Source organism: Nanorana parkeri, unplaced genomic scaffold, assembly GCF_000935625.1.
Source record: "Nanorana parkeri isolate BGI_ZX_2015 unplaced genomic scaffold, ASM93562v1 scaffold729, whole genome shotgun sequence".
Taxonomy (NCBI): Eukaryota; Metazoa; Chordata; class Amphibia; order Anura; family Dicroglossidae; genus Nanorana; species Nanorana parkeri.
The window spans coordinates 146,114-170,471 of record NW_017306997.1 but is presented as its reverse complement, the minus strand read 5'-3'; the positions used below and the strand labels follow the sequence as shown (position 1 = coordinate 170,471).

At 42.0% G+C, this 24,358-nt stretch overlaps 1 protein-coding gene across 1 annotated transcript; it reads right to left on the bottom strand.

Moving 5' to 3' along the window:
* Positions 1 to 926: 926 nt before the first annotated feature.
* On the bottom strand, positions 927 to 11,998 carry NIPAL4 (NIPA like domain containing 4). Its single transcript, XM_018564138.1, has 6 exons — positions 11,919 to 11,998; positions 3,932 to 4,177; positions 2,694 to 2,750; positions 1,987 to 2,077; positions 1,728 to 1,888; positions 927 to 1,582 (listed from the first exon to the last, which is right to left on the bottom strand). The coding sequence occupies exons 1-6, from the start codon at positions 11,950 to 11,952 to the stop codon at positions 927 to 929; spliced, it is 1,245 nt and encodes a 414-aa protein (XP_018419640.1). The 5' UTR covers positions 11,953 to 11,998.
* Between the last annotated feature and the right edge of the window lie 12,360 nt (positions 11,999 to 24,358).

Sequence of the window (24,358 nt, the reverse complement as noted above, 5' to 3'; positions counted from 1 at the left end):
GTTAATATACCTCTCATGTTCACCTCAGACTGCTGCCATAGCAACAAGTGTCCTCATTGGAAGAGTTTTCCTTTATTTCTTTTCTGGTGACAAAACATTTTGACTTTTTCCTCAATTTTTTTCCGATTAAAATGATCCTCTGGATAAACAGGATGAATCTCCCCCCAGGGAAACACAAAACAATAAACACATGACAGGGTTGCCAACTCCTCCAAGCCAATCAAGATAATAGTAGAACCCAAGTGAAAAATATGGATACAGTGCAGATTAGACATGGGGCAATGCTTCTGAAGTTGGCATAACATCAACAAGATCAGCTTGTGTGGTATGTCAAACCTTGCATCATATATCTATGGAGGAGACTGAACAAAATATCAGACTTAAAAATCAGCCAACATTTTTAACCCTTCCTCACTCTAGCAAGTTAGGAGGAAAATAGGTTTTGGCTGGGGTTCTACCTTAAGCACTGTTTAGTGCAATAAGTCACTAGCTGGAGCCACAACCAAATGGACATCATTGCAAACCCAGTCACACATGTCCTAACAAAAGCTACCCAACCCAATTTTATTTTTTGATCCTTCATACATGTCACTGAAGATCACCACCCTAACTACGTTGTCTGTCTATCCAGGGACACAAGGAAGGCCAAGCATGCGTTCTCTGCAATTCTGCATGTTCCTGATCCAGGGTCATCACTAAGACCCACACCCATGTCATACCAGGAAAGGCTTCTCCAAAAATGGATGGCCTACACACCCTTGTTTTATAAATGAAGTGCAACTCTAAGTATCTATAAAGTACTGTAACAGCAATCAGATTCAATTCACATGTTGAATTCTGATTGGTTGCTATAAGTTACTGCTAAGGCATAGGGAACTATGCAGCTTTGCTCAGCTCATAAATGAAGACAAGTGCAGAAGCCCAGTCTAGGTGTAAATAACAAACACTTTAGGAATACCACCACTGTACTCGGTCTCCATGTTGTCTATTAAAGTGATCTTGTCTTCTTTCTTGGTTTCCTCTTTGGCATTTGCAGTGATCCCATCTTCTTTCTTAGTTTCCTCTTTGGTGGGCGCAGGTGCAAGGGTTTGCAACTGTTGTTGAAGGCTCTTCAAGTTGATGTCCAGGTTATTGAAGGCATGGAGCATGAAGACTCCCAAGATGATAATGAGAAAACCACACACTGCACCCACACCGTCAAATGGTGACATGGAGACCCATTCCTTGAACAGGATTAGCGATGTGGTGATGACCACTGTAGTGAATAACACATAGTAGATCGGAAAGACCAGGGATGTATTAAAAATGTCCAGTGATTTGTTGAGATAGTTTACCTGGGTGACTACCGATATGATGAGGATGGGGATGAGTATCCACGGCAAGGGGTGCTGGTAGACTGGTAGGCCTGTAAGAAGGCCTTTCACAGCTATTCCTAGACCTTTTACAGAAGACACAGAGAAAGCCCCCAACAGGGAGCATACTGCTAAATAGACTAGAATGTTTGAGTGTCCTAAACGAGGTGAGAGAAGGAAGATGAGGACCAGGCAACAGATGAAAAGAACACTGATGTACACGATGAAACCTGTGGATTCAAATAATTGAATTTAGGCAAGAAAAACATTGGAATGAAAATTCAAAATATGTATTACAGGGCCTTTCATTTTAGTCTATCTTTAAAAAAAATAGTTTGGTATGATTGTAGGCATTGAGCTTTTTGTCTCTCCTACCTGCATCCTTAAGCTTGGAGGTCATATCTTCTACCGTGGTCACCTTTTGTTCTTCAGGGGAGTGGATCACCAGTACAGTGCTCCCCAACACACTGAGTGCACACCCCAACTTTCCCAAGATGTTTAAGCGCTCCCCCAGCAAATAAGATGACATGACAGCGCTGAGGAAGAATACAAATTGAAGTTAGCCTTTTAAAGCTAATTTTCTGGTCATATCAGCTGGTTAGAAGCAAGCCTTTGCCTCATGGTGGTCAATTACCTGATCAGTACACTGAGAGCTCCCAATGGTGTCACAATGGTTGCTGGCGCAAAGGCATAAGCAGCAAAATTTGCAACTTCTCCGCCTCCCACTGCAAAACAAAAAAGAAATAAAATTAATAAATGCTAAATCCAAGTGATCATAACTTTTGAAGGTAGAAAATTCAATTCACCAGCACCACTACCAAACGTTACCACTAGGGTAAGTCAACAGTGTCAAAGAAAGTTAGGAACTATCCATGCATTATTTTTAATGCAGTTGCTACTGTAGCAGCCCATCACATCAGCTTGTTTTTATTATTTATTTCATGATAAACCACAGAGATCTAATGGGACCAATTTGGGAGTAGGAAAGATTTACTATGTGAATTAAAGGCATGTGGCTTGGGAAAAGGGGAAAAAAAGGGGAAATAAATAAAATGTTGTTGTAAACTATGATTTCATCTCAGTAAGGGAAAAGGCGTTTTTTCCACGTTCACGAGGCCATGTGCCCTGGGAAGTCACCATCTCGGTGTTGATGAGCTAGTTTGTTTTCTATAGACAATTTATCCCACCCCCCACCACCACCACTACCACCACCACCACCAATTCTGCTTCACAGCTGTATGAAGGAGCGGCATGAATTAGAATATTCCAGCTAAAAACCTTTCTGTTTAGATGCTAGAGGACACATGCCTGCTTGGGGAAGAATGGGGTAAAATGACTTACTTGTTAAAAGTCCAGCCCACCACAGCCAGTCCTTCAGGTACCCATGTCCGCCAGCACCTAAAAATAGACAAAGAAAATGTGACAAACCTCCGAGACCGCTTGTATAGAAATGTCCATCTTGGGATTCAGGCTTAAAAAGTGAGTAAATGTAAAACCAAATCTAGAGTGTAGGAAGGTGGTCAATTGCCCTATCAGGTTATTTTTGCTGCCCGTGTCTCACTATGCATATTTCCCATCACATCCTTTCCTGGAGATACAACAGAAAATCTCTTGAAGGTGAACAGAATTCCCATCTTAGAAAGATGCCACAGGGACAATTGTTTTCTACGTGCGGTGACTGGTGTTGCTCAGTTGCTGTACATCTAGCACATCTAGAGTTAGGAATGGTTAAAACCCATTGAAGACAGTTTTCCTTCACTTCCCATCTGAGACACAAAAGGAATTGAGAGGAAATCTCTCCAAAGAAAATCCTGTCACTGAACAAGTATTCCCACTTGAAAATGTCTCTTCTACTCCAGTTTTGATGACAATTTAGGATTTTAGACTCTATTTCGCTTTCAGTTCCGGATTGTGGTCGCCCAGGAAAAAGAGCGGGAGTCTCCAAGCAGAGACAGCAATAAGACCCTGACAGAGATTCTGACCTTTGCACGTTATCTAAAATGAAATACTTTTAAACTTCTAATGGCTGCAATTTAGACTGCCATTGTGACAAATCAGGCCTCATTCACTTACAATCCAGTGCTTACATTTTCTAAATGCAGGAAAAGTTATCTGGGAAGTAGAAGTAACTTATATGCTTCCCAGATCACTTTTTCCTGGGCGCTCAGAATCTGATTTTCTCTACACACAGCTAAGCTAAATACAGGTTAACACATGTAAGTGGAAACTGCATGGTACCATTGCAAATTAATTACATGAGCTGATATGCATTTAGAGATGAGCTGTATGCACAGGTGCGACCCCGGCACTTATTCCAGATTCATAGGCTTTAGTGAGGTAAATAAAAAAAAAATAAAAAAAAAGGCTTGGCCTTTTTGGCAAAGCTCAAAAGACGTGTAAGTAACATTTCATTACATAAAGAGAACATTCTCTTAAAGATGTACATTGAACAGTCACAAAGGTCTGTGGGGATGGAACAGCAAAGTAAAAAGAGGTTATGATCCAGATCATAGAAGCCAAGACTTGCAAAAACAAAGATAAATAGAAAAACTCCACCCATTAGAACGAGGTTGCCCTACCGGCTCGCGTCCTGCCCTGCTGAGACAGATGTAGGAGCCCCTTTTTCTTCAGGATGACACTGCTACCAATCAGGATGCTGGAAAACACAGCGAGTGCCACACCAATGAGGAATTCATGTTTGGTGTTGCTTGAGGCTAGGTTTGCATCGATAGTCAGATTTTGGAATGTAGAGGCCGACAGGTCAGCGTCACCCAGAATCTGGCACAAGACCTGACGGGAAAGGCAGGCTAGGGTCACCAATGTCCCTGCAAAGACAAAGAAAACTGAACTGAATATTATGAAAAAAAGGAATAACATTTCACAACATTAATGGACATCATACCTTTACATTTTAGTAGTATTTTATGCAACATGGACCAGTTCTGATGCACTTACTGGCCATTGAAACATCAATACCAGCCCCAGAGGAGCTTACTATAGTCATATATGCCAATCCTATAGCAAAATTAGGTTAAAGGCAGTATAGCATACTAGTTTTTAACTGTAGCAGAATACAAATCAGCCTGGTTATAACCGAGGAGCATATCAAGTATTTATTTTCTATGCTCCTCAGCTTCATCTAGTGGCCATAATGTGACATTTCACTGATAATACATTTGATCTGCAAAGAAAAAATGCGAATAGGGAGAATGGCTCTGCGATTTCTCTATAAATAGAACCCCAAAAGAGACACACATTGTACTTATTTTATTGCCCAACAAATTATAAAACAAACATCATGCTTCTGATAAAGAGCACCTCAGACTTACTGAGGATCTTAGCACTCTCAAGGTAAAGGCAAATTTACATTGCAATCAATGTTTGAAATCTCAAAAGGTATATGGTAAGGGTAGGAAACCTCCAACTGTTGTAGAAGTGTTGAAGTCTCATGAGGCATTGCAAGGCATGACTCCTAGAGACAGGGGCATAATGGGATTTCACCACAGCTGGAGTGCCAAGGTTGCCTACCCTTGTTCTATTGCAAGTTTTCCTGTGGTGTGAATTCAATCATCAGTGAAACTTTGTGATACTTATGTAGAAACAAAACCACCAATACTAATACTGCCCACAGCAACCAAAAGAACATTTACGAACCTGTCTTGAGGACCCCGTCACACACGTCCGGACCAGATCTGCACGTGTTTTTGCAAGCGCGGTGCGATACGTTTATGACGCGTTCCAGTGTGTTTTTTTTGGGGGGGGTGGTCATTATGCAAATTAATCTTTCTGCTCCATGTCAATGCTTCTATTGCGTTCCGGTTCATTTGTGGTGCAATTTAGTGCGTTCCAGTGCAGGAAAGATGTGACATGCGGCATTGTTTTTTTCCTGCACTGGAACAGACTGGACTGGTGTGAACAGAGCCCAAAAAAAAAAAAAAAATCACATACAAATGCATTGGGATGCATTTTTGGTGCGTAAGAAAAATTTAACGTAACGCATCTGATCCGGACATGGTGTGAATGGGCCCTGAAAGCAAATACCTAAATCTGGTTGCTATGGAAAGGCTCCCGTGCACTTGGTTTTATAAAGAAGTTCTATGTTTGATTTGAGAATTCCTCCTCAGTCACTGAGGTGTAAAATGACTCCATTACAGCAGATCCATCAAGCAGGACGAATGCCTGTTACCTGGTGACCTGAATCCACTCATTTCCTGCCATACAAATGACCATACAATGGGTGGGGCTCAAAGGACTTTTAAATGGCCCATCAATTCAGCTGCCCCCGTCTTCTAAACACCCGAGATCAGCTTACAAACCAGTATGGACTCGTGGGGTCAGTCTGTCACACATTTTCACACTGCTTCAATGCACCCTGTAGATTTTGCCTTCTATAAACCAGTTAGAGATTTATTTACTTGCAAATAAATGTATGATACATTCTTTACATGGAGGGGCGGTGCACACCAAGGCAATTTATCGCACAGTTTGAGTCGCGCAAAACACAGATTCGCATTGACGTCAATGGAGGCTGTTCACACCTTTGCGGTTTGTCGCGCGACAAGGTGCAGGAGCTATTTTCGGACGATTGTCGCACGCAGTGGCGGAACTACCGGCGGTTTGCAGCTTCTGAGAAGATACGCTATTAGCGCAGCCGGCTTCATCGCTATGCTAATAGCGTATCTTCTCAGAAGCTGCACACAGCGCGCCGGTTTAAATAGTAACCAGCACACGCTCTGTATGCATATTCTGACAGCGTGAGAGACGGGAGTCTGCGCTTGTTGGTCGTTCCAGGGATCAGGTGAGTATTAAAGGATTATTAAGCACTCCGGATATTTTTGCATATATATAAGGCTAGCAAGCAGTAGATATATGCAAAAAGTTTTTTTTTTGTAAAAACAAAACGTTTTAACAGCGGTTTGAACTCACCCAGTCTTAGCCGCGCGCTCCTGTCTGAAAACCCGAAACTGCTCGGGCGGCCACAAAGCATCTTGGGGCGGGCGCATGCGCAGTTCGGATTTTCGGGCGGGAGACGAGGAGAGACGCAAGGTAAGTATACGGACGCATGCACCTGCATGCAGACACCGTGGGACAGGAAGTGCCAGCAATGACAGAGGAGTCAGCGCTGGATCGGAGACCCGCCGCACCGCTGGAGGGACAGATGAAAACATCAGGAAAGAAGATCGGATTAAGAGACATCAGTGAAGGTAAGTGCTAACATTAACATTGGGTGGAGAGATAAAAAAATTTTACTTTAATGTCACTTTAACCACTTCCAGGCCGCAGTACGTCTATAGACGGTGGCCCGCAGAAGTGGTTAAAACAAGAACACGGCTGCTCTTGGTACCGCTTTTAACAGCAGGCGATTGCTGTATGACTTACAACCAATCGCCTGCTGAGGACTACAAATCTCAGCAGTACTTTATACAGAAATGCTATTGTTATATAAAGTATTGCTGGGATGTGTAGTCCTCTATAGCCTGTGCCATTCTGTATTGCTGTAAATATTAGGGCTGCACCATATATTGGCCGCCAAAACATATTGGCCGAAAATGGCACTTTTGGCATAATGCCGAAAGTGCAATTTTTCTGCTGATACAGCGGTGCATCCGTGCTTTCTTTTTCCCCCGCTGGACGCTGCTCCGTCTCCCAGCGGGGAGGAGAGAAAGTGACAGCCGGCCAAGCGCTGCGGAAGGAGAGCGCTGTGTTTGTGGGTTTTTTTGGAGGGGGGGGCCCAAAAAAAAATCTTGCACCAGGGCCCTTTGTTCCTTAGCTCCGCCACTGGTCGCACGGTTTGGGTCCCATAGACATCTCTATGCATTGACAATCGCACGGTTTACAATGAACAGTCGTGCGATCGAAACCAGCTCAGCATCTGAATCGCCTAGGTGTGTCACAAAGAAAAACTAGTTTTGTATAAGCAAAATCGACCTACAAGAGGAAACCTACAGAAAGCATAGAAAAATATTTAAACTACAGGCAGAGTGTCCCTAGTGGGACCCAGAACTGCAAAAACATGCAGGTACAGTCATGTGAAAGCGTAAGAACACCCCATGGGAATGGATGACTTTTTCAATATACTTGAATGAACAGGCATTAGATCTTAATTCAAATAGTACCTACCGATAAAAGGCGAGTACTTGAACAAATTACATAAATGTATATGGTGTATTCATTTTCATGATCTAAATTAAAAACCAAAAAGGCAGATTTGTCATATGGAAAAAGTAAGTACACCCCCAAAATTTATCACCACTTCAAATTCATGAAAATAAAATTGGGTGTTCCAGATTAGGTGCCAATGAATATAACCTCCTTAGGGAGGTGTGCAGACATCTACAGGGATATTCACAAAAGGGTGAAGCGTTTGGAGAAGGCAGGAGAAGTACATTCTAGGCCAAAATAGCTGATTTGGAAAAATCCTTTAATTCAGCTCACCTTCCAGTTCAGCTATTTTGGCCTAGATTGTTCTTCTCCAAACGCTTCACCCTTTTGTGAATAACCCTGCTAGAGTCTGGTTTTTTCTTTACTATTAATGTTATCTGGTGTCATCTTGCCAGCTCAATTGCACATTCGCAAATCCACCAAAGAAGGGCAGAAAAATAAATGTTATGAACTGACTAGTCCACAGCCCTGATTTGATTCCATTTAACATTTTGGAAGGGGCAGCTCATACAAGCAAACATTTTGCAAATGAAGGAATTTTGCATAGAAAAGTGGACAAAATGTCCTCCTCCAGGGGCAATACCAGCTTCTGATGCCAAGGGTGTACTTACTCTTTCCATAGTACACCATTACAGTATTCGTTTTTTTGGGGTGAATAAATGATTGAAGCTGAATTTTTCTGCAGTTTTTATTCAAGTATCATCACCATTATCTGTAGAAATAAAGATCTAATGTTTGCCTGTTGAAATATGTTAAAAAGTTAATTTCCATAAAAGGTGTACTAGATTTTTCACATGACTGTATATTGATCTGTATAAATAAAAATGTGCCATTAAAGCATATGTTAAGCCAGAAGTTTTTCAGTTATACCGAAAATAAGACACTGTCTTATATTTTTTTTGCCCCCCAAAAACCACACTAGGTCTTATTTTCAGGGGATGTCTTTTTTATTTTTTTAATGTGCAACAAAATGTACAACAATCCAAAGTTATCTGGTATCCCTCCGCCTGTCACAGTAACCAGCGCTATAGAGGAAGTATCGGCTAATGCGGCTCTGCTCCCTCCGCCACCGCAGCCTTGCTTTGTACAGCACCGGCTTCCTTTGCCATCAGGGACAGCATTACCAGCGGTGCAGCAGTGGGGGCATTAGACAGTGGACAGTAAAGTACGGTACCGTTTACCGGTACACATTACAGTACAGTACCATTACATTAAAGCAGTTCCTTCAGGGGGACAACAGTTGGTGAAGTATGGTGCTGGAGTGCTCCCTGTCACTGCGCTGGCCTGAGGGAGTCCCCTGTCATCCCCTTAATACAGTATGTCCCTGCAGGTTGATACCATCTCTCCTGCTCTTCAAGTTCCCCCTCACAAGCTACCAAACAATTTTCGGGGTAGGTCTTATATTACAGGAATCTTGAAAAATAGTGCTAGGTCTTACTTTTGGGGAAAAACGGTAAAAACAGAATGTAGATAATTTGGAATCTCTGTTGGGGTTCTTTTGCTGGCTGTGTCCCCATTTAGGAAATTTACCCTTGCCTTTGTGACCATTGTCACTGGTACAAAAAAAGTGATGGGAAAAATCTAACATTTGAGTTGTTACAGAAATTCTTCTAATTGGTACACCTGTTCTGGTGACAACTGTCTAAAGCTAGCCATACACCTATAGATTGCGATCAGAAATGTTCGTTGCTGCCAAGAACACTCGTTCGATTCTAGCTCAAATAGCCCATCAAGCACAGACCAATGCTGATAATCGTTCGTTAGCAATACTAATTCACCGAATGTTGTCGATCGAAAGAACAGATTTTCTTTTCGCATGTGCAGTGTTCTTGCTGCAATGTTTTTTCATACGAAATTGCCACTAACCCATCTATTTCACACGAGTCGAGAAAAAGTTTTATAGCCTGACTAATCGAGGAAATTCGGCCAGAATCGTTGGTGTCCCATCAACCGATCAATTATCGTTTGAAAGACCATTGATAAACGATTTCCGAAAGAAAATTGATAGGTGTATGGGTAAGGGATATCCCCTTACTTTGGAGAGATCTCCTTTTAGTTCCTGCTGTGTTTCTGGAATAAAAAGTAAAAGGGAGTCCCCCAGACTGGGCACAAAAAAAACCCCCACACACCTTTGGCTTTGCGTACAATAAATACCAAGTGTATTAGTCATACCACCAGTAACATTTCAATTCCCTTACTCCAGAAAAGGTGTTGGACCTTAGTTTCTATTGAGAGTCTTCTAAAAGAAACCACAATACTCCCATCAAACTGGCCTTCAGTAATTCAATGACCATAACAATTGAATAGCCAGGGACTTCAGGACTGGTCTCCATGAACTAGCACTGTTACATAAAACACAATGTAAAGAGACTTCTCACGTTTTGTAGTTTGTTGTTGTCTTGCGCATTTAATTACTAAAAAGTTCATTTGAGGTGCATGTTAGCTATACACAAAAAGCACCAAGATGTTTTTTTTGTTTTTTCCCCCCCATTCAGTTCTTCTCCTTTGGTACACATGGTACTGATGGGCTGTATCTATCTGTTTCCTATATAATTAGGGTGGGAAAGTTGACTGCAGTGTTAAAGTCTTTTACAGAGCTGCCCAGAGTCCCTGCTTGACAGATCTTAGAAAAACCATCTATGGAAATAACTCTAATTTTCAAAACTGACTATCATAATACCTATAAAATATTTGTAGGAATTTGCTTCCTATGGGCAATTTAAAAGAGAGCCAGATATAAGATATAATCTGGTATAAGATATAATCTGGTATATAATGTTTCATGGTCTTATAATCGGTGACCTTGTGTGTCAAATAAAGATACAAATATGATACATCATTGTATTATACTATTGATTATTTTAAGATGTTGATAACTATGTAAAAATACAAGTCTCCATCATATCTGAAGGGTATATATGAAAAAAGAGGAGTTACAAAAAAAAAATACAGCCAGACTCCGGTTTAAAATCATTAGATTCCAAAACACAACACCTCCACCTATCACCGGCCAACTGTCCAATCCAGCCACAAGTGTCAGCCCATTGCTCATAAGATGCAAACGTGACTACTTCCAGTTATAGCCAGTGATAGTGATCTAAACTGCGACTATAAGGGGCTTTTTATGACGTGCATCTTCAGCTTTTCACATCTCAGAAAACATGATCAGTGTAAAAGTTGTCAGTGCAACCTGATTCCATTGTCTCCTAACAATGCAATTTGCCAAAGCTGTGAGTTTCTGAATCAGTGCTTGTACATACGTCCAGAACATTTTTGAAGCCCAAGACATTTTATTATTTTATCCATCATATACTTTCATATGTTATCACACTTGATACGCTGTGCCCCCTTCTTTTCCCAAGTCTCATAATTGTCCATTCAGGATGCTCATCACAGGTATAGGCCAATAATGAGACCCAGGAAACAGTCTTAAGTGTGATTTTGGGATCTGAAGTTGTCATTTGTATGAGAGAGCTTTTGGGGTTTACTTTCTGAGTACATGTAGGCACTTCCAAGGCCCTCTTCACATTATGCTTTGCGTTACCACTGGTGCATTGTATTCAGGCACTCCATTCATTGTAATGCACTAAATATCAGACACATAAAAAACAAAAAAACAAAAATTAATGCAGCACACTGCAAAGCATGTGCATTGGTGTGCTGCAATGCAATGGTTGCTACTGTAATAGTGCTTTGGGGTGCTATTCAAAATGAATGGCATTGCAACACACAGCATTGTGGTACAGACATTATAACAGAAGTAATTTAAAGGGGTCCTAAGGGCCCTTTCACACCCATGCATTACACGTTAGTGCATTGACAACATTTTTAATGGCACCCTAACGCAATGCACTAACATCTTTTATATTGTAAGCCCTCATGGGTAGGGCCCTCCTTACCATCTTGTCTTGAATTGTATTGTGATTGCATGTCTTCCTTATATTAAAAGCGCTGTGCAAACTGTGGGTGCTATATAAATCCTGTATATCATCATCATCATCAATCATCATCATCTTAACAATGCTCAGTAATGCACTACTGTGGATGTTGTGACATTTTTTTTTTGCCCAGTCTGGTGTGTTGGACACATTAATGAGCAATATAATGTGTGTTAAAATAATGCACCAGAGCGTAAAAGGTGTGAAGGAGGCCTGAATGTCAGCTCTTCAGTCTTGCTGGTAGTAACAGCACATTTGCTTTGATAAGGGGCCCATTCACACCTATACAATTTTTAGATTGTAAGCTCCCACGTGCAGGACCCTCCTAACCATCTTGTCTTGAAATGTAGCTATATCTCCCTTTATATTGTAAAGCTCTGCGATAACTTATGCTGATATATAAATCCTGTATAATAAGAAGAATCAGAATACATTTTCTGCCTAAAGTGATTAGTAAAGTACTCACCATTGGCGCAGCTTTGAGCTGATGAAGTAGCCATGTAAAAAATGACCGTGCTCTGTCAGCATATACACATGCCAATGCTCAGTGCAAGCTCAGAGTCACTCTTGTTGTGTTAAAAGCCTTCTCTCTCACCTGATGTGAAACAGGCTATAGTATCCGTCTCCACCCCTTCAATAGGTTCCACACACCTCCTATTCCAAACAGTTTCACCCTCCCTGCTGCTTTCTAGTCGCCTTGTGTCCCACTAAACTTCCAAATGCAGGTGCCTTGTACAGGTGTACATCTAAAAGGGAGCAATTAACATCCCTGCAGAATCCATTTTCCCAAATACAGAGGAAAAAAATCCTTTCTGATTACTGATTTCTGCATAATGCCTTTAAATTGACCATGAGGACAATTTGGGCAGAAATTGCTTATATAAAAAAAATCTTAAAAAATGTCTTTATGAAAACCTTTTTTTACTTTATATTTTTATTGTTAATTGATGGTATTTCAACAAAAATGTAAAAAAACAAATCAACAAAATAGACACAAAATAATTATAATTATATTCTAATAAATAATTACGCGCTGAAATACGCCCGAGGTGCGGGTCCAGGTGCCTGCTAATAACTGTTGTCCTATTTTGCTAGCAGTTGGGTTCTAGGTGTAGGGAAGATGAAAAAACAATAAGGACTCAACTGGTTTGCACTGGCAGGTAATACAGAAGTCAAGAAACTTTTTATTATATATGGGAATGTTTTACTGAGTTAGCAACATGATTTGTGGGATGCTTTATGGCAGTAATGCTGCTCTAAGCTGTGACCTATGTTGGTGTATTGGCTTCAGCTTGGCACGGTGCATTCCCTGCATGAGACAGTACATTGAGCTAGTCGCCTTCATCAATAATCAAGTCTTATTGTCCATCGTTATCAATGAAATAACAGCCATCTATGGACAACATTCATCTCTCTTCACTGCGTTCCTGACAATTCTGTGACCAGTCCAGGTATGGCATTATTGTCATTAGTCCGTCACTCTTCTATGTTCTGACCTGTTCTGCAGGTAATTCAGGTATCACTGCATGCCTGGGAACTGAGGTTGCATTTCAGGTGAGAGGGAACACTGATAACAATCCTCAGGGACTAACAGACCCCCGTCTAGAATACATGACCAAAGACACATTAATACACAAATGACTGCATAGTGCACACCGGATCTGGGCAGTGGAGTCTCCATCAATTCCACATTTCTCAGTGAATTTCTTTCTCATTAAGATTGCAGACATATTTGAAAGAAGAAATCACTTGTTTTCTGTATTCTCTGCAGTATAAAATATCGTTTCTTAATGATGGCCCAAATTATTATTTTCTTTTCCCACTGCACCTATAAAACGGAACTGAAGTCCACAAAAATGCACATACGCAGTGCAGAGTGCACTACTGGCTTATCCCTGGTATCCTCCAGATGGTGAGAATAGAGCCAGGTGCAGGGGACAATGTAACTGCTGTGTCCATGCACAGGGGTTACATCAACAATGGTCACCCAAGGAGAAGAGATGTGGAGGATGGTGGCATCAGGGGATGAGCCAGCAGTAGCCAGCCTTGTTCTGCCAGCATCGGAGAAGGGCACACTGGATACTAGGTGGCCATAATATGCATGTTGTGCATTCTTGCACATTATGAGAACCCCCATCCACCCAGCTGACTTCATTTCCTTTTTACAAGCTCATGTCGACATGTGTTCGCTGCTGAAACTCATGCGTTTTGAATGCAGAATTCAGCATTTAACATGGAAAGGCTGCGTTTGACCTGTGCTTCGTGCAGTTCTTACACACCTCAATAGGACAAGCTGCATCATATGAATAAGCACATCGCCAAGCCGGTCAAACACAGCATCTGAACTGTCAACTTCACTACTCCATTAAAGCCATAGGAATCAGCTGACCTGCGGTTGACATGCATTTCAAATGCACATAAGCAACGCCTGTCTGCATGAGCCCTAAGAGTCATCAAAGGGAAATGTTTTGTTTTTGTAATCTAGTTTTAGATGGAATGTGTGGGGGGAGGGGAGGGGTTTAAGTCTCCATCAGGTATTTATTGATGTCTGTGCCCCCACTTGGGAGATTTCCTCATTACTTCCTGTCTTGGAGATACAACAGGAAGTAATCAAAGTCAGGGGAAATCTTACCTTTGACAGCTACAGTAGGTGTTTTAATGCCCTCCCAGGCAGAGACAAATATTGGGGTTCTGCTGAGAAGAGCAAAGTATACAGCACAAAGAAGTTTATTGTAGAGTTTATACACTGAGCATGATAGAGTGCCTGGGGTATTAAGAGACTTTTATGGCTGTCTGTGTATGTAAAACCAGAACTCCCAATAGTCATAGTTTTCTTTTTTTGGCAGTGATCCCCACAAGTCTGATGACCCTTTTAGGGCGATATCACGTTTCAATGTGCTTTGGATTTTTAGTATAATCGTTGGTCACTTGTGACTGAGTGACACTGAGCTGTAAAAGACTTAGCAGGTGCTGAGGACAATAATGGAACTGTCCCCTTTCCCATTGTGTACCTTGTTTGATGTCCTTGTGGACACATCTCCATTGCTTGGTGTGCTGGGAAAGCATACAATTACTTGTTCCCCGCCACAAAGCACTTAGGAACAAAGAACAATGGCGGCGGCTATATAACAAAAACATGGCTATGAAAAGTCTCAGCTGAAACGTAAACAATGAGATTTAACATTCCATTATTCAATAAAAGCTTTTTATTTTTAAGTGCTAATTCTTATGAGCAGTGGCCGCCAGCAAACAATTCATACTGACTGTGTTGAACGCGACCAGGACGAGGTAGATCCTAATTGGTTGCTGCAATTAGAAATGAGCACTTTGTTATGGAATAAGGTGAAATTCTATTTCACTGTGATTGTAAAAATAGGCAAACTCCCGGAAAATACCGTATTTGCCGGCGTATAAGGCGACTGGGTGTATAAGACGACCCCCTCATTTTCCACTTAAAACATAGGTTTTGGGCTATACTCGTCATATAAGACTACCCCACTTCCAAGGCAACACCATTTAAAAGCATCATGGATGGATGTGCGGTAATACTGTATGTACGGTAGCTTCGGCTACATACAGTATAGCGCGCTGAGCCAATCACGGAGAGCAATGTATTCTATTAATGAATACAAAGCCTGCTTGGATTGGCAGAGGTTGTGTACATCGCTCGCCGTGATTGGCTCAGCGCGGTATACTGTATGTAGCCGAAGCTACCGTACATACAGTATTACCGCACATCCAGCGGGCTGACAGATTAGAGATGTTCGTTTTGGGCCAGCTTGGCCCAAACAAACTAAAGGTATACATTGTATACCCTGCGTACAAGACGACCCCCGATTGTCGAGGGATGTTTTTAAGTATAAAAAGTAGTCTTATACGCCAGCAAATATAGTAGATTTTAATTATTTATTACAGGTATTTATATAGAGCCGAAAATGTTACGCAATGCTTTTACATAGTGCTCATTCACATCAGTCCATGCCCTCAAGGAACTTACAATCTAAGGTTAGGAATTGTTACTGGATTTACAGACAGGCCACAGAGATCTCTGAGCTCCAGAAAGTTGAAGGATAACTGTACTGTCATATAAAGCAATGGTTGTCAACTGTGAGGACCCCAACTACAGCCCTTGATGCAGTGGTGTATCTACGACATAGCACATATGGCACGTGCCCTGGGTGCCCTTAAAGGGAGGGGCTGCAGACTGCCCTTAAAGAGTCTGAGGGGGGCTCTGATGCAAGGAGGAACTCTGGGCACTCTGATGTACAGGGGGTCTCTAAGGACTCTGATGTAAGGAGGAACACTGAGCACTCTTATTTAAAGGGGGACTCAGGGGACTCTAATGTAAAAGGGGATTTCGGGGAGTCTAATGTAAGGGTGATTTTGATGTAAGGGGAGTTTGAGGACTCTCATGAAAAGGAGACTCTAATGTAAAGGTGGCTCTGACATAAGGGTGATTTTAATGTAAGGGGAGTCTGAGGACTCTCATGTAAAGGGGACTCTGATGGAAGGGTGGCTCTGATGTAAGGGGGAGCTCTAGAGACACTGATGTAAAGGGGACTCTGATGTAAGGGGAGTCTGAGGACTCTCATGTAAAGGAGACTCTAATGTAAGGGTGGCTCTGACATAAGGGTGATTTTAATGTAAGGGGAGTCTGAGGTCTCTCATGTAAAGGGGATTCTGATGGAAGGGTGGCTCTGATGTAAGGGGGAGCTCTGGAGACACTGATGTAAAGGGGGACTCTGATGTAAGAGGGCACTCTGAGCACTCTGATGTAAAGGGAGACTCTGGGGACTCTGATGTAAGGGGCAGTTCTGGGGACCCTGATGTAACGGGGGACTCTGATGACAGTTTGATTTGCATTTTTGAACTGATATTATGGCAACGTCCTGCAAAAAAAGGTGTACATTTTCTGAAAGGGGCACAATCTCAGTGCTTGCCATTGACGCTATTTTCTGTAGATACACCTGTGCCTTGATGTGACCTAAAAGGCCACACATAATATTCAGCATATGTAATGGGCAAGAGGACTCTCATAGACTGCAGACATACTAGAAGAAACGATGGTCAGAGACTGAGGACATGCTACAGGTTTGGTCGATGACATTTAAGTCTGCTTGATAAGGGAAAAATAAACCTGTTGATCATGTTAGAGATTCAAAGCCGTCCTGTGAGATCACTTCTTGTGTTATTTCCAGGAGAGTAATTAGCCCTCCCAGGTCCTTTATTTGAACAACAGTACAGAATGTTTAGCCTTTATGTTGTGATGATGGGAGAGTAGGTAGGTCTGCGAAGTTTGGCGAGAGAAAACTGGGCAGGGCTGACACCACTCAGTCCTCAAAAATGCTGTGTGTTGTCAGCCCATAACAGGACTTAGGAGCTGAGTGAATTTGTGGCTGAGTATTTTTCTGTACTTGCAGAGTCTTTATAGAGATAAAACACGGAGAAATGTGCATACATTGCAGAGATGAACTATGTTTTTTGGGGTTTGTTTGCCGCAAAATACACTATAAGCAAGTAAGAGTTAGAACTTCTGATCTTTTATGGTTGTCCACTCTACACCCACACACCCCATTTCTTCCCTGACAGGAATTAAGGGGACATCTCCCTAATAGGGACACAGTCGGCAATAGAAACCTGAGAGAGACTTACCTGTGGTAAGGGTCTTCGTTAAAAAATCCTAAGCTGCGGCCTTCCAAAAACTGTTGTTTGGGCCATTGAGTTGCTCCCCCCAGGTGGTCATACAGAAGCAGTAAAGCCCCATTGACACAAGCCCATCTACTTAAATGCTTCGTTTTAGCGGATGGGCTAGTGCGTTGTGGCAGCTCCAGCAATGTGCGTTCTTTATGCACTGCCGGGGCTGTGACTGTTTAAAAATATTTTCCAACTGTTTTGGTAGTATACAATGTGTATACTTTATTCAGGTCTGCAGTGCACTGGCATTAGGTGCCGCACCGCCCATCACACCCGCGGTGTGAATAGGGCACATAGACAGCAATTGTTTTCTAAGTTTCCTAGTAGTGACCTGTGTTGATCCAGTGTAGTAAAACGCTGGTCACAGCTTGACTGACTGCAAGGCCAAGTAACCCTCACCTCCCACCTAAATAACATACTGAACAAAGTAATTTCAACAAAAACGTAAAGTAATAACATTTATTGGAAAGTTGAATGGCCACAGCGATGTAAACATTTTCAAAATCATAGCAGAACATATTAACAAAATGCTTCGGTCCCTGACGAGTGCCAAAAACACCACTCACCGCTTACGGGGGGTGTACCATGACCCATTGTTTACTGAACTAGCCACCGGCCGCCCATATCCTGGCCCGAGTGGGTACGCCCACCAACAGTTGCCCAAGTTCTTACTGGCTACCAAGCTATAGAGCCTAGTAGCCCCACCATTGGCACTTCCCTACTACTCTGCCCCTTTCCACTTTGCGGAGAGCCATTAGACCCACCTATCACTATGCTAGCTGTTGCTCCCTCCCCCCTTTTCAAACCCCAACCGACAAACCCCCTTCCTTCCAATACTTACCTAACCCCTCCTTGTTCAGGTCTGACCTGCCTCAGTCATGTCCCTCCCTCCGCCTATTGCTCCGCAGGGAACTGTATGTGTGAACAGGCTCTGAAAGTTTGGGCCATTGTCACATCCACCAGGAAGAGGATCGCTAAGAAGTGCAGGGGAGATACTTACCTGTTTCAACAGGTCACTCTGTTGCCAGCTGGATGAGCGAGGTACCATTGATGGGAACAATGCAAAATTTGATTCTCCAGCAATAGAGCAATATCTCGCTTATCCTGCTTGGGAGATTTCCCTTCACTTCCTGTCCTGGGGACAGACAATAAGAGAAAAATCTCACAATGTAAATTTCCATCTTAAGAGATTACAGTTACTGTAATAGATGTTCCCATTGAAGGACTTGCCTTACCTCTTGTTCTAGTGACAACTCAGATTGTTTGACTTTCTGTCTCGGGGACAATAATCATCAGCATATGACATAAGCTGTATCTTGTATCTCTTTCAGAAATGGATAGCACTGAATGAATGTGAATAGATAGAGGATGTTTTCAGGTTTCTCATCTCTTGACGAAGGTGGGTAAATGGAACACAGAGGAGAGGCTGAATGGAATTCGTGTGCTAACAGACACAGTGTAGAATCATAAGTCTTCACCCTTCCTAATACATAAGATATTCTGACAATGGCCGCTCTTGTAAGCATTGATGGAGGAATCTGTTATATTTTCCTTATTCAGCCCGCAGGTTGAACAAAGAAAACATAATAGTGTATGGCCAGCTGTAGTCCACAGGTGCACCGCAGCCCCATTCATTCATATGGGTGGCTTACTCATAAAAATGTTAGGGGCCACGAAAATAAAATAGGAAAGTGGCCCAAAAGGATTGTTACCCCCTATCACCCATGTGTTTCTAAAATGAATTATACTCAAATAGAGGGCTGTGGTGACTGTGAAGTCCATGTCTGTCTGGGGAGGCTTTACTGTTATTTGCAGGTTACAAGGCCCGCTGTTGCTACATAAATCAACTGTAAATCTAAGTTATTGCTGCTTGAGTCTTGAAGACATCGGGGTTCAGTCATAATAGTTATGCCCCGTATATAGCCAGGCGGATGCAGTTTGCACAGAGCTTGCTCCCCTAGATGGCGCTGATGCGTATAAATCCTATACTGGTAAGCTATATCTGGGGGTGCTAGTGCTGTGTGAGCGTTATCTGCCCCGCTTTACGCCGGGTGGAACTTTTTTAAAATGAACCCCTAAACATGGTGGTCTGTTAATGGTTAACAGTGGTTCGGCTTGGTAATAAAGGTTGAAGCCTATTTCATGGTTAAAATTGATTAGAACCCAATAAAGGGCCACGGTCTATAGGTTTTCCAGAACCTTTAGGGCTTGTTCACGGTTAGCTGCTCAAACGCACTGTATCGCTTCCTACGTTCAGGGGCGGGAGGGGGCGTTGCGGTGCATTTAAGTCAATGGCACTGCAGCCACGCCCCCCCACCCGCAGTGCGATCACTGGCACCAGAATGCGCGGCACATCAATGCCTGCGTTCCGGTCGAGTGCGATCTGAAAAAATGCTACAAGCACAATTTTTTAAGATCGCACTGGACCAGAATGTAGGCATTGACAAACCATGTGTTTTAATGCGGGCGATCGCACTGCGGGCAGGGGGGCATGGCTGTGGTGCCATTGACTTCAACGCATCGCCACACCACCTCCCTCCCCTGAACGCAGGAAGCTGTCCGGGATGCGATACAGTGCGTTTCAGCAGCTGAGCGCTCTGGAATGCACTGTTTATGGTGTGAACAAGCCCCTACTGTGTGTTTATTATTTAAATATAGATATATTGTTATGGTATGATCGGTTTTAATGGGGTTTACAATCTCATGAATAGGGCACTAAGAAGAAAAGCCGGGCAGAACGTTATCAGATGGATGGGCTGCACATGGAAGATAACTGGAACAGGGAGGAAGACAAGTAGTTAACTCGGTAGACTGCACTCATAGGGGCAGGAGACATATTAAAGGACATGTTCAATAATAGGGATCTTGTCCTTTAAACACTGGTGATACCTGACTGACCAATGCTGTTTTCATTCTAATGAATTGCTCATTTAGAACCATTTGTAGCCCTTATCACAAAGAATATTTGTACATGTCAATTGGATCTCCTTGATATCTGAAAATTCTCCTCACATACCATATACATAGCACACAATGAGGGGAATTTATCATGGACCAGAGATAATCTGGAGCAGTTGCCCATGGCAACCAATCAGCTTCTAGCTTTTATTTTCAAAGCTTAAAAGAGATCTATGAGGTGAGTGATTTCCACTCATCCTCATAGTTAGGGCCAACCTGTGACAAAGAACCTGTCACAGGTCGGCTTTATCCATCGGGAAGTGAGCAGAAACATGCACCGATCTGCTCACTTCCTGATCGTCTCCCTGCAGTGAGTGGTGACTGTCACTCACGGCTCCCTGCAGGGGTTCCCCCATCCCCTCTCCGATCCTTCAGCGCTGAGTGGAGGAACGGACAGGGGAGGGGGCGGGCACAGCTGGCTCTGCCTCTAGATATGTCACTCACGCATCTGGGTGGATCTCGTCATCATTGTCGGGATCTGTCCTGGCTGCGGCGCTCTCAGTATATAGCGGATAATAGCCCGCAGTATACCGAGCTTTGGGTCATGGTAGGAGGTTAGTATATGTCCTTCCGTGACCCTAAAGAGAACTATGGGGAAAAAAACACTTACCCCTTAGTTCTGTTTTAAATGAACAATATAGAGGGAGAAGCTGATTGGTTACTCTTTTGTAACCAAAAAAACCTTTTGGTGGAAAAAAAATTCCAGCACAAGGGGCGAAGGGGGTTCTTCACAGTAAGATCAGTTAGGGTCTGGAACTCACTGCCACAGACAGTGATTTCAGCAAATAATGTGGAATTGTTCAAGAAACTTTTGGACGATTTCTTAAGGGACCGTAATATACAGGGGTACGGGTACTCCTAGAATGAGATCCTAATAGGTTGGACTTGATGGACTAATGTCTTTATTCAACCTCAAATACTATGTAACTATGTAACTCTGAGCAACTTCTCCAGATTCTGTCTGCTCCAGTTTTGATCAATTCCCCTCCAATAACCGATAGAAGAGACACAATCACACAAAAGGTTTTTTCAGTTATTTTTTTTTACTTCTTATTCACAGGCGAGAAGGTAAAATAATGTAACTTTTTTTTTTTTTCTCTTTTCAGTTAAACAAGGAACAAAATATATATATAAAACATAACTAGAATGTAACCACAGAACTTTCATACAATTCTGTTAAATATTTTCTAAAAAAAAAAAAATACCCATTTCAGGTACTGGCTGTATGAGTGGCAGTTCAAGGAGTTATCCACCCCAAACAATGACTTTGGAATGGCTGGATAGTGATTAGGACACATGTGTGTGACATCATACCAACCTTTGGATTCCTGGGGCCATCTTTATATGTTCTTTTTATATACAGTTCGGAATGTGAGTAGATAAAACTTTCCAACTTTAATAAGAGAATCTCGTCTTCTGATAATTGGCGGTCATGTGAAATCGGTGATTCTTATTTTATTGCACAGGCCTTTATGTATATTTTTCTATGATTTTACATGCAGGCCAAGCTGTCCAGTGACAGGTAAAGGGGATGGGACAAACCAAATACCACTGCCAGGGGCGCTGGCAATAGTCGGCTTTTTTTTCCATACGGTACAAACCTTTTTTTCTAAAAGAAAACACCAATTTGGAGTTGTTAATGCAAGTTACAGGATACGCCGTATGTCATTTTTTATTTGTCCGAGAGTTCTACTTTACTCTAAATATTATCAATGTAGGTTAGAATTTTAGAAAAATCTATAGTTTTATTATATATTTACACAAGGACTGTATTTGGCTATTACAAACCAAATGGGCTTTCCTACTTCATACCGTAGTGCAGCACACAGAGTGTTCTCTTATCTCAGTTCAGGTCTATAGACAGAGCCGTGTCCCCTAAAGGTAGTCGTGTCACTAAGCAGTCTACTGCCAAGCTTCTCCAATCTGGAAAACAATGCGTTCTTTAGGTGCAGCCAGCAGTGGTTCAGCAAAGATACGGATTGTACTGTCTGTTATAAATATAGCTGCTGGAGGAAAAATATCATACAGCAAGCAAATAAAAAGGAGACTTGTGTGAATAGTTACTTTTAGATACAGTCAGTCCCGGTTTTACATTATATAAATAAAACAAGATTTCACAAAAAAATGTCTTATGAGGAGATCCAGCTACAATTACGCTTATGCCCCAACTTAAATAATCAATTAGATCCAAAAAAAAACAATCACTCAAATCTCAAATAATCTTTAAGATGCTGACGTAATGTTAAAAGATATTTTTGAATCTGTATAAATCTGCAGCTTTTTCCGCATGTAATGGCACTTCCTGTTCTGGGGTGACAACTGTCTCCCAATTTGTCTTTTGTTGTTACCCTTTTCAAATGTGCTTAAGCAAAGTAAATGCCATCCTGTTAGATTTATTTCATTTTGTAGGATTTCTTTTGTATGTATATTAGAACCCCTGAGGTCTGACAGCTCCTGCTATTTCCACTTCATGCTGATAATTCTCGCTGTTTCCTAGCTCCAGGAGTGTGCACAAACACTCTTCAATTTAGGAGTCCCATAGTTAAGAGGAATGTAAACAACTTTGTGACTCTGTGATTTGATGTACACTGTTATGCACACTCAGGACCTAAGAGGCCGTAGCGTTAGGCCCCTTTCGTACAGGTGGTCCGATCGGGTCCGCCTGTCAGTTTTTCAGGCTGACCCGACTAGACACCCAATGCTAATCTATGGGCAGCTGGGTCAAAACGGATGGGTCTCCTTTTGCACTCCATTGCCAGATCAGGGGTAATCTCATGTAAACAATCAATAATAATTTAATTGTCACATGCGTCATACAGCCACTACAGCGACTGTGTCGCTCAGAAGAATTCGTGCCACGGATTCCCTCCTGATCAGCCCACGTGAAAGAAGCCTAGCTCTCAGTTCTAGAGTTGTCCTAAGACAAAAAAAAACCCATCAGTGAAATCTTTAAATCTTCTGAAAATTGAGAACTTAGATCTCCTGAAATGACGGCTGCACAATTATATACGCTTAAGCATGAACATTCTTTTGATGGGCTCAGTTGTGACTGGTTCTCTTTGGGATTTTACAATCTTATAAATACAATAATTGATAAAATTGGTACAATCATTTAATTAAATGATTGTATTTGCCAAACTATGTAATACGAGGACCCAGCTAAACTAGCCGATCAATTTCTAGTCAATCGGAAGGGCCCTTGTACTACATAGTTGTTGGTAGATCTGAAGAAGGTTGTACAATCAGATTTTAATGTGTGAGGTTATAACATTTTGCTGCTGCTGTTTTTATTATCATGTATATGGCAGCATCAACCCTTGACCATACACTGGTAGATTTCTTTGTACAAATGTTCATATGAAAAATCAGAACATTCGATAATGTAATCAGACTTGACAAATGTTGTTCAAAATGTCATTTGGTTTTAAAATTTGATTTTGGAAATGAATGGAGTTTCCTGAATGAAAACCACATTTGCTGTTAAAATGTTCCATGCTGCGCCTTTGATTTTTTTCGTCACTACAATTGAAATCTGACCCCATTCACTATTAGAAAATCAAACAAACATTCTGAAAATGAATTTTGTGAACGACATATGGCCAGTTTTACGTCTGAAAACCTTCTGATCAGTAAGGGTTGGGGGGGCCGGGTGGAGTTGAGCTGGCAAACAAACTTTGCAGTAGGACCCTGTAGGTAAGTATCTGAACACAGCAAGCTGCCTAATCACCCTCCGCTCTATATAAATGTAGAGCACTACACGGAGTTTTCCTTTAAAGGGACAAAGTTGGTCAGATCGTTGGCCACTCAAACAAAATAAACCGATCGTTAACATGTAGAAGTTGACTTATTGGCAAGATAGTCTTTAAGCAGATGAGATTACCACAACACTGTACAGCATCACAATAAATAGATTGATCAAACAAATCCCCGGTGACCACACTGACCAATAGCCGGTAATAACCTAGAAATGTCTGTTTTACATCATAAAAATACTTAAAAGTTGGATCAAACCAATATGAAGCTATTAATACCGCCCTGCTTTCACCAGACTTCATAAGACCTTGCCAATGATGTCATAATGAAGAATCTGTCACCACAGACGGTGACAAGAGTGGAAATCAGGCCACACCTCTTTACATGGCTACATCCTGTACAGTCCCGCTGCTTCTATAGCGTCATGTAGGTGTACCGTGAAAACAGGACGAACATGCACCAAAATGTTACGGGATTTGTCGATATTGTCCGGAAGTTTGG

Bases quoted from the DNA above. Each gene is read 5' to 3' on its own strand.
- NIPAL4 (XM_018564138.1), bottom strand. From the start codon at position 11,952: ATGGCTACTTCATCAGCTCAAAGCTGCGCCAATG. The intron at 1,889-1,986 runs GTAATTGACCAC...ATTCTTCCTCAG, and splicing joins GCTCTCAGTGTACTGATCAG to CGCTGTCATGTCATCTTATT. The intron at 1,583-1,727 runs GTAGGAGAGACA...TTGAATCCACAG, and splicing joins CTCCAAGCTTAAGGATGCAG to GTTTCATCGTGTACATCAGT.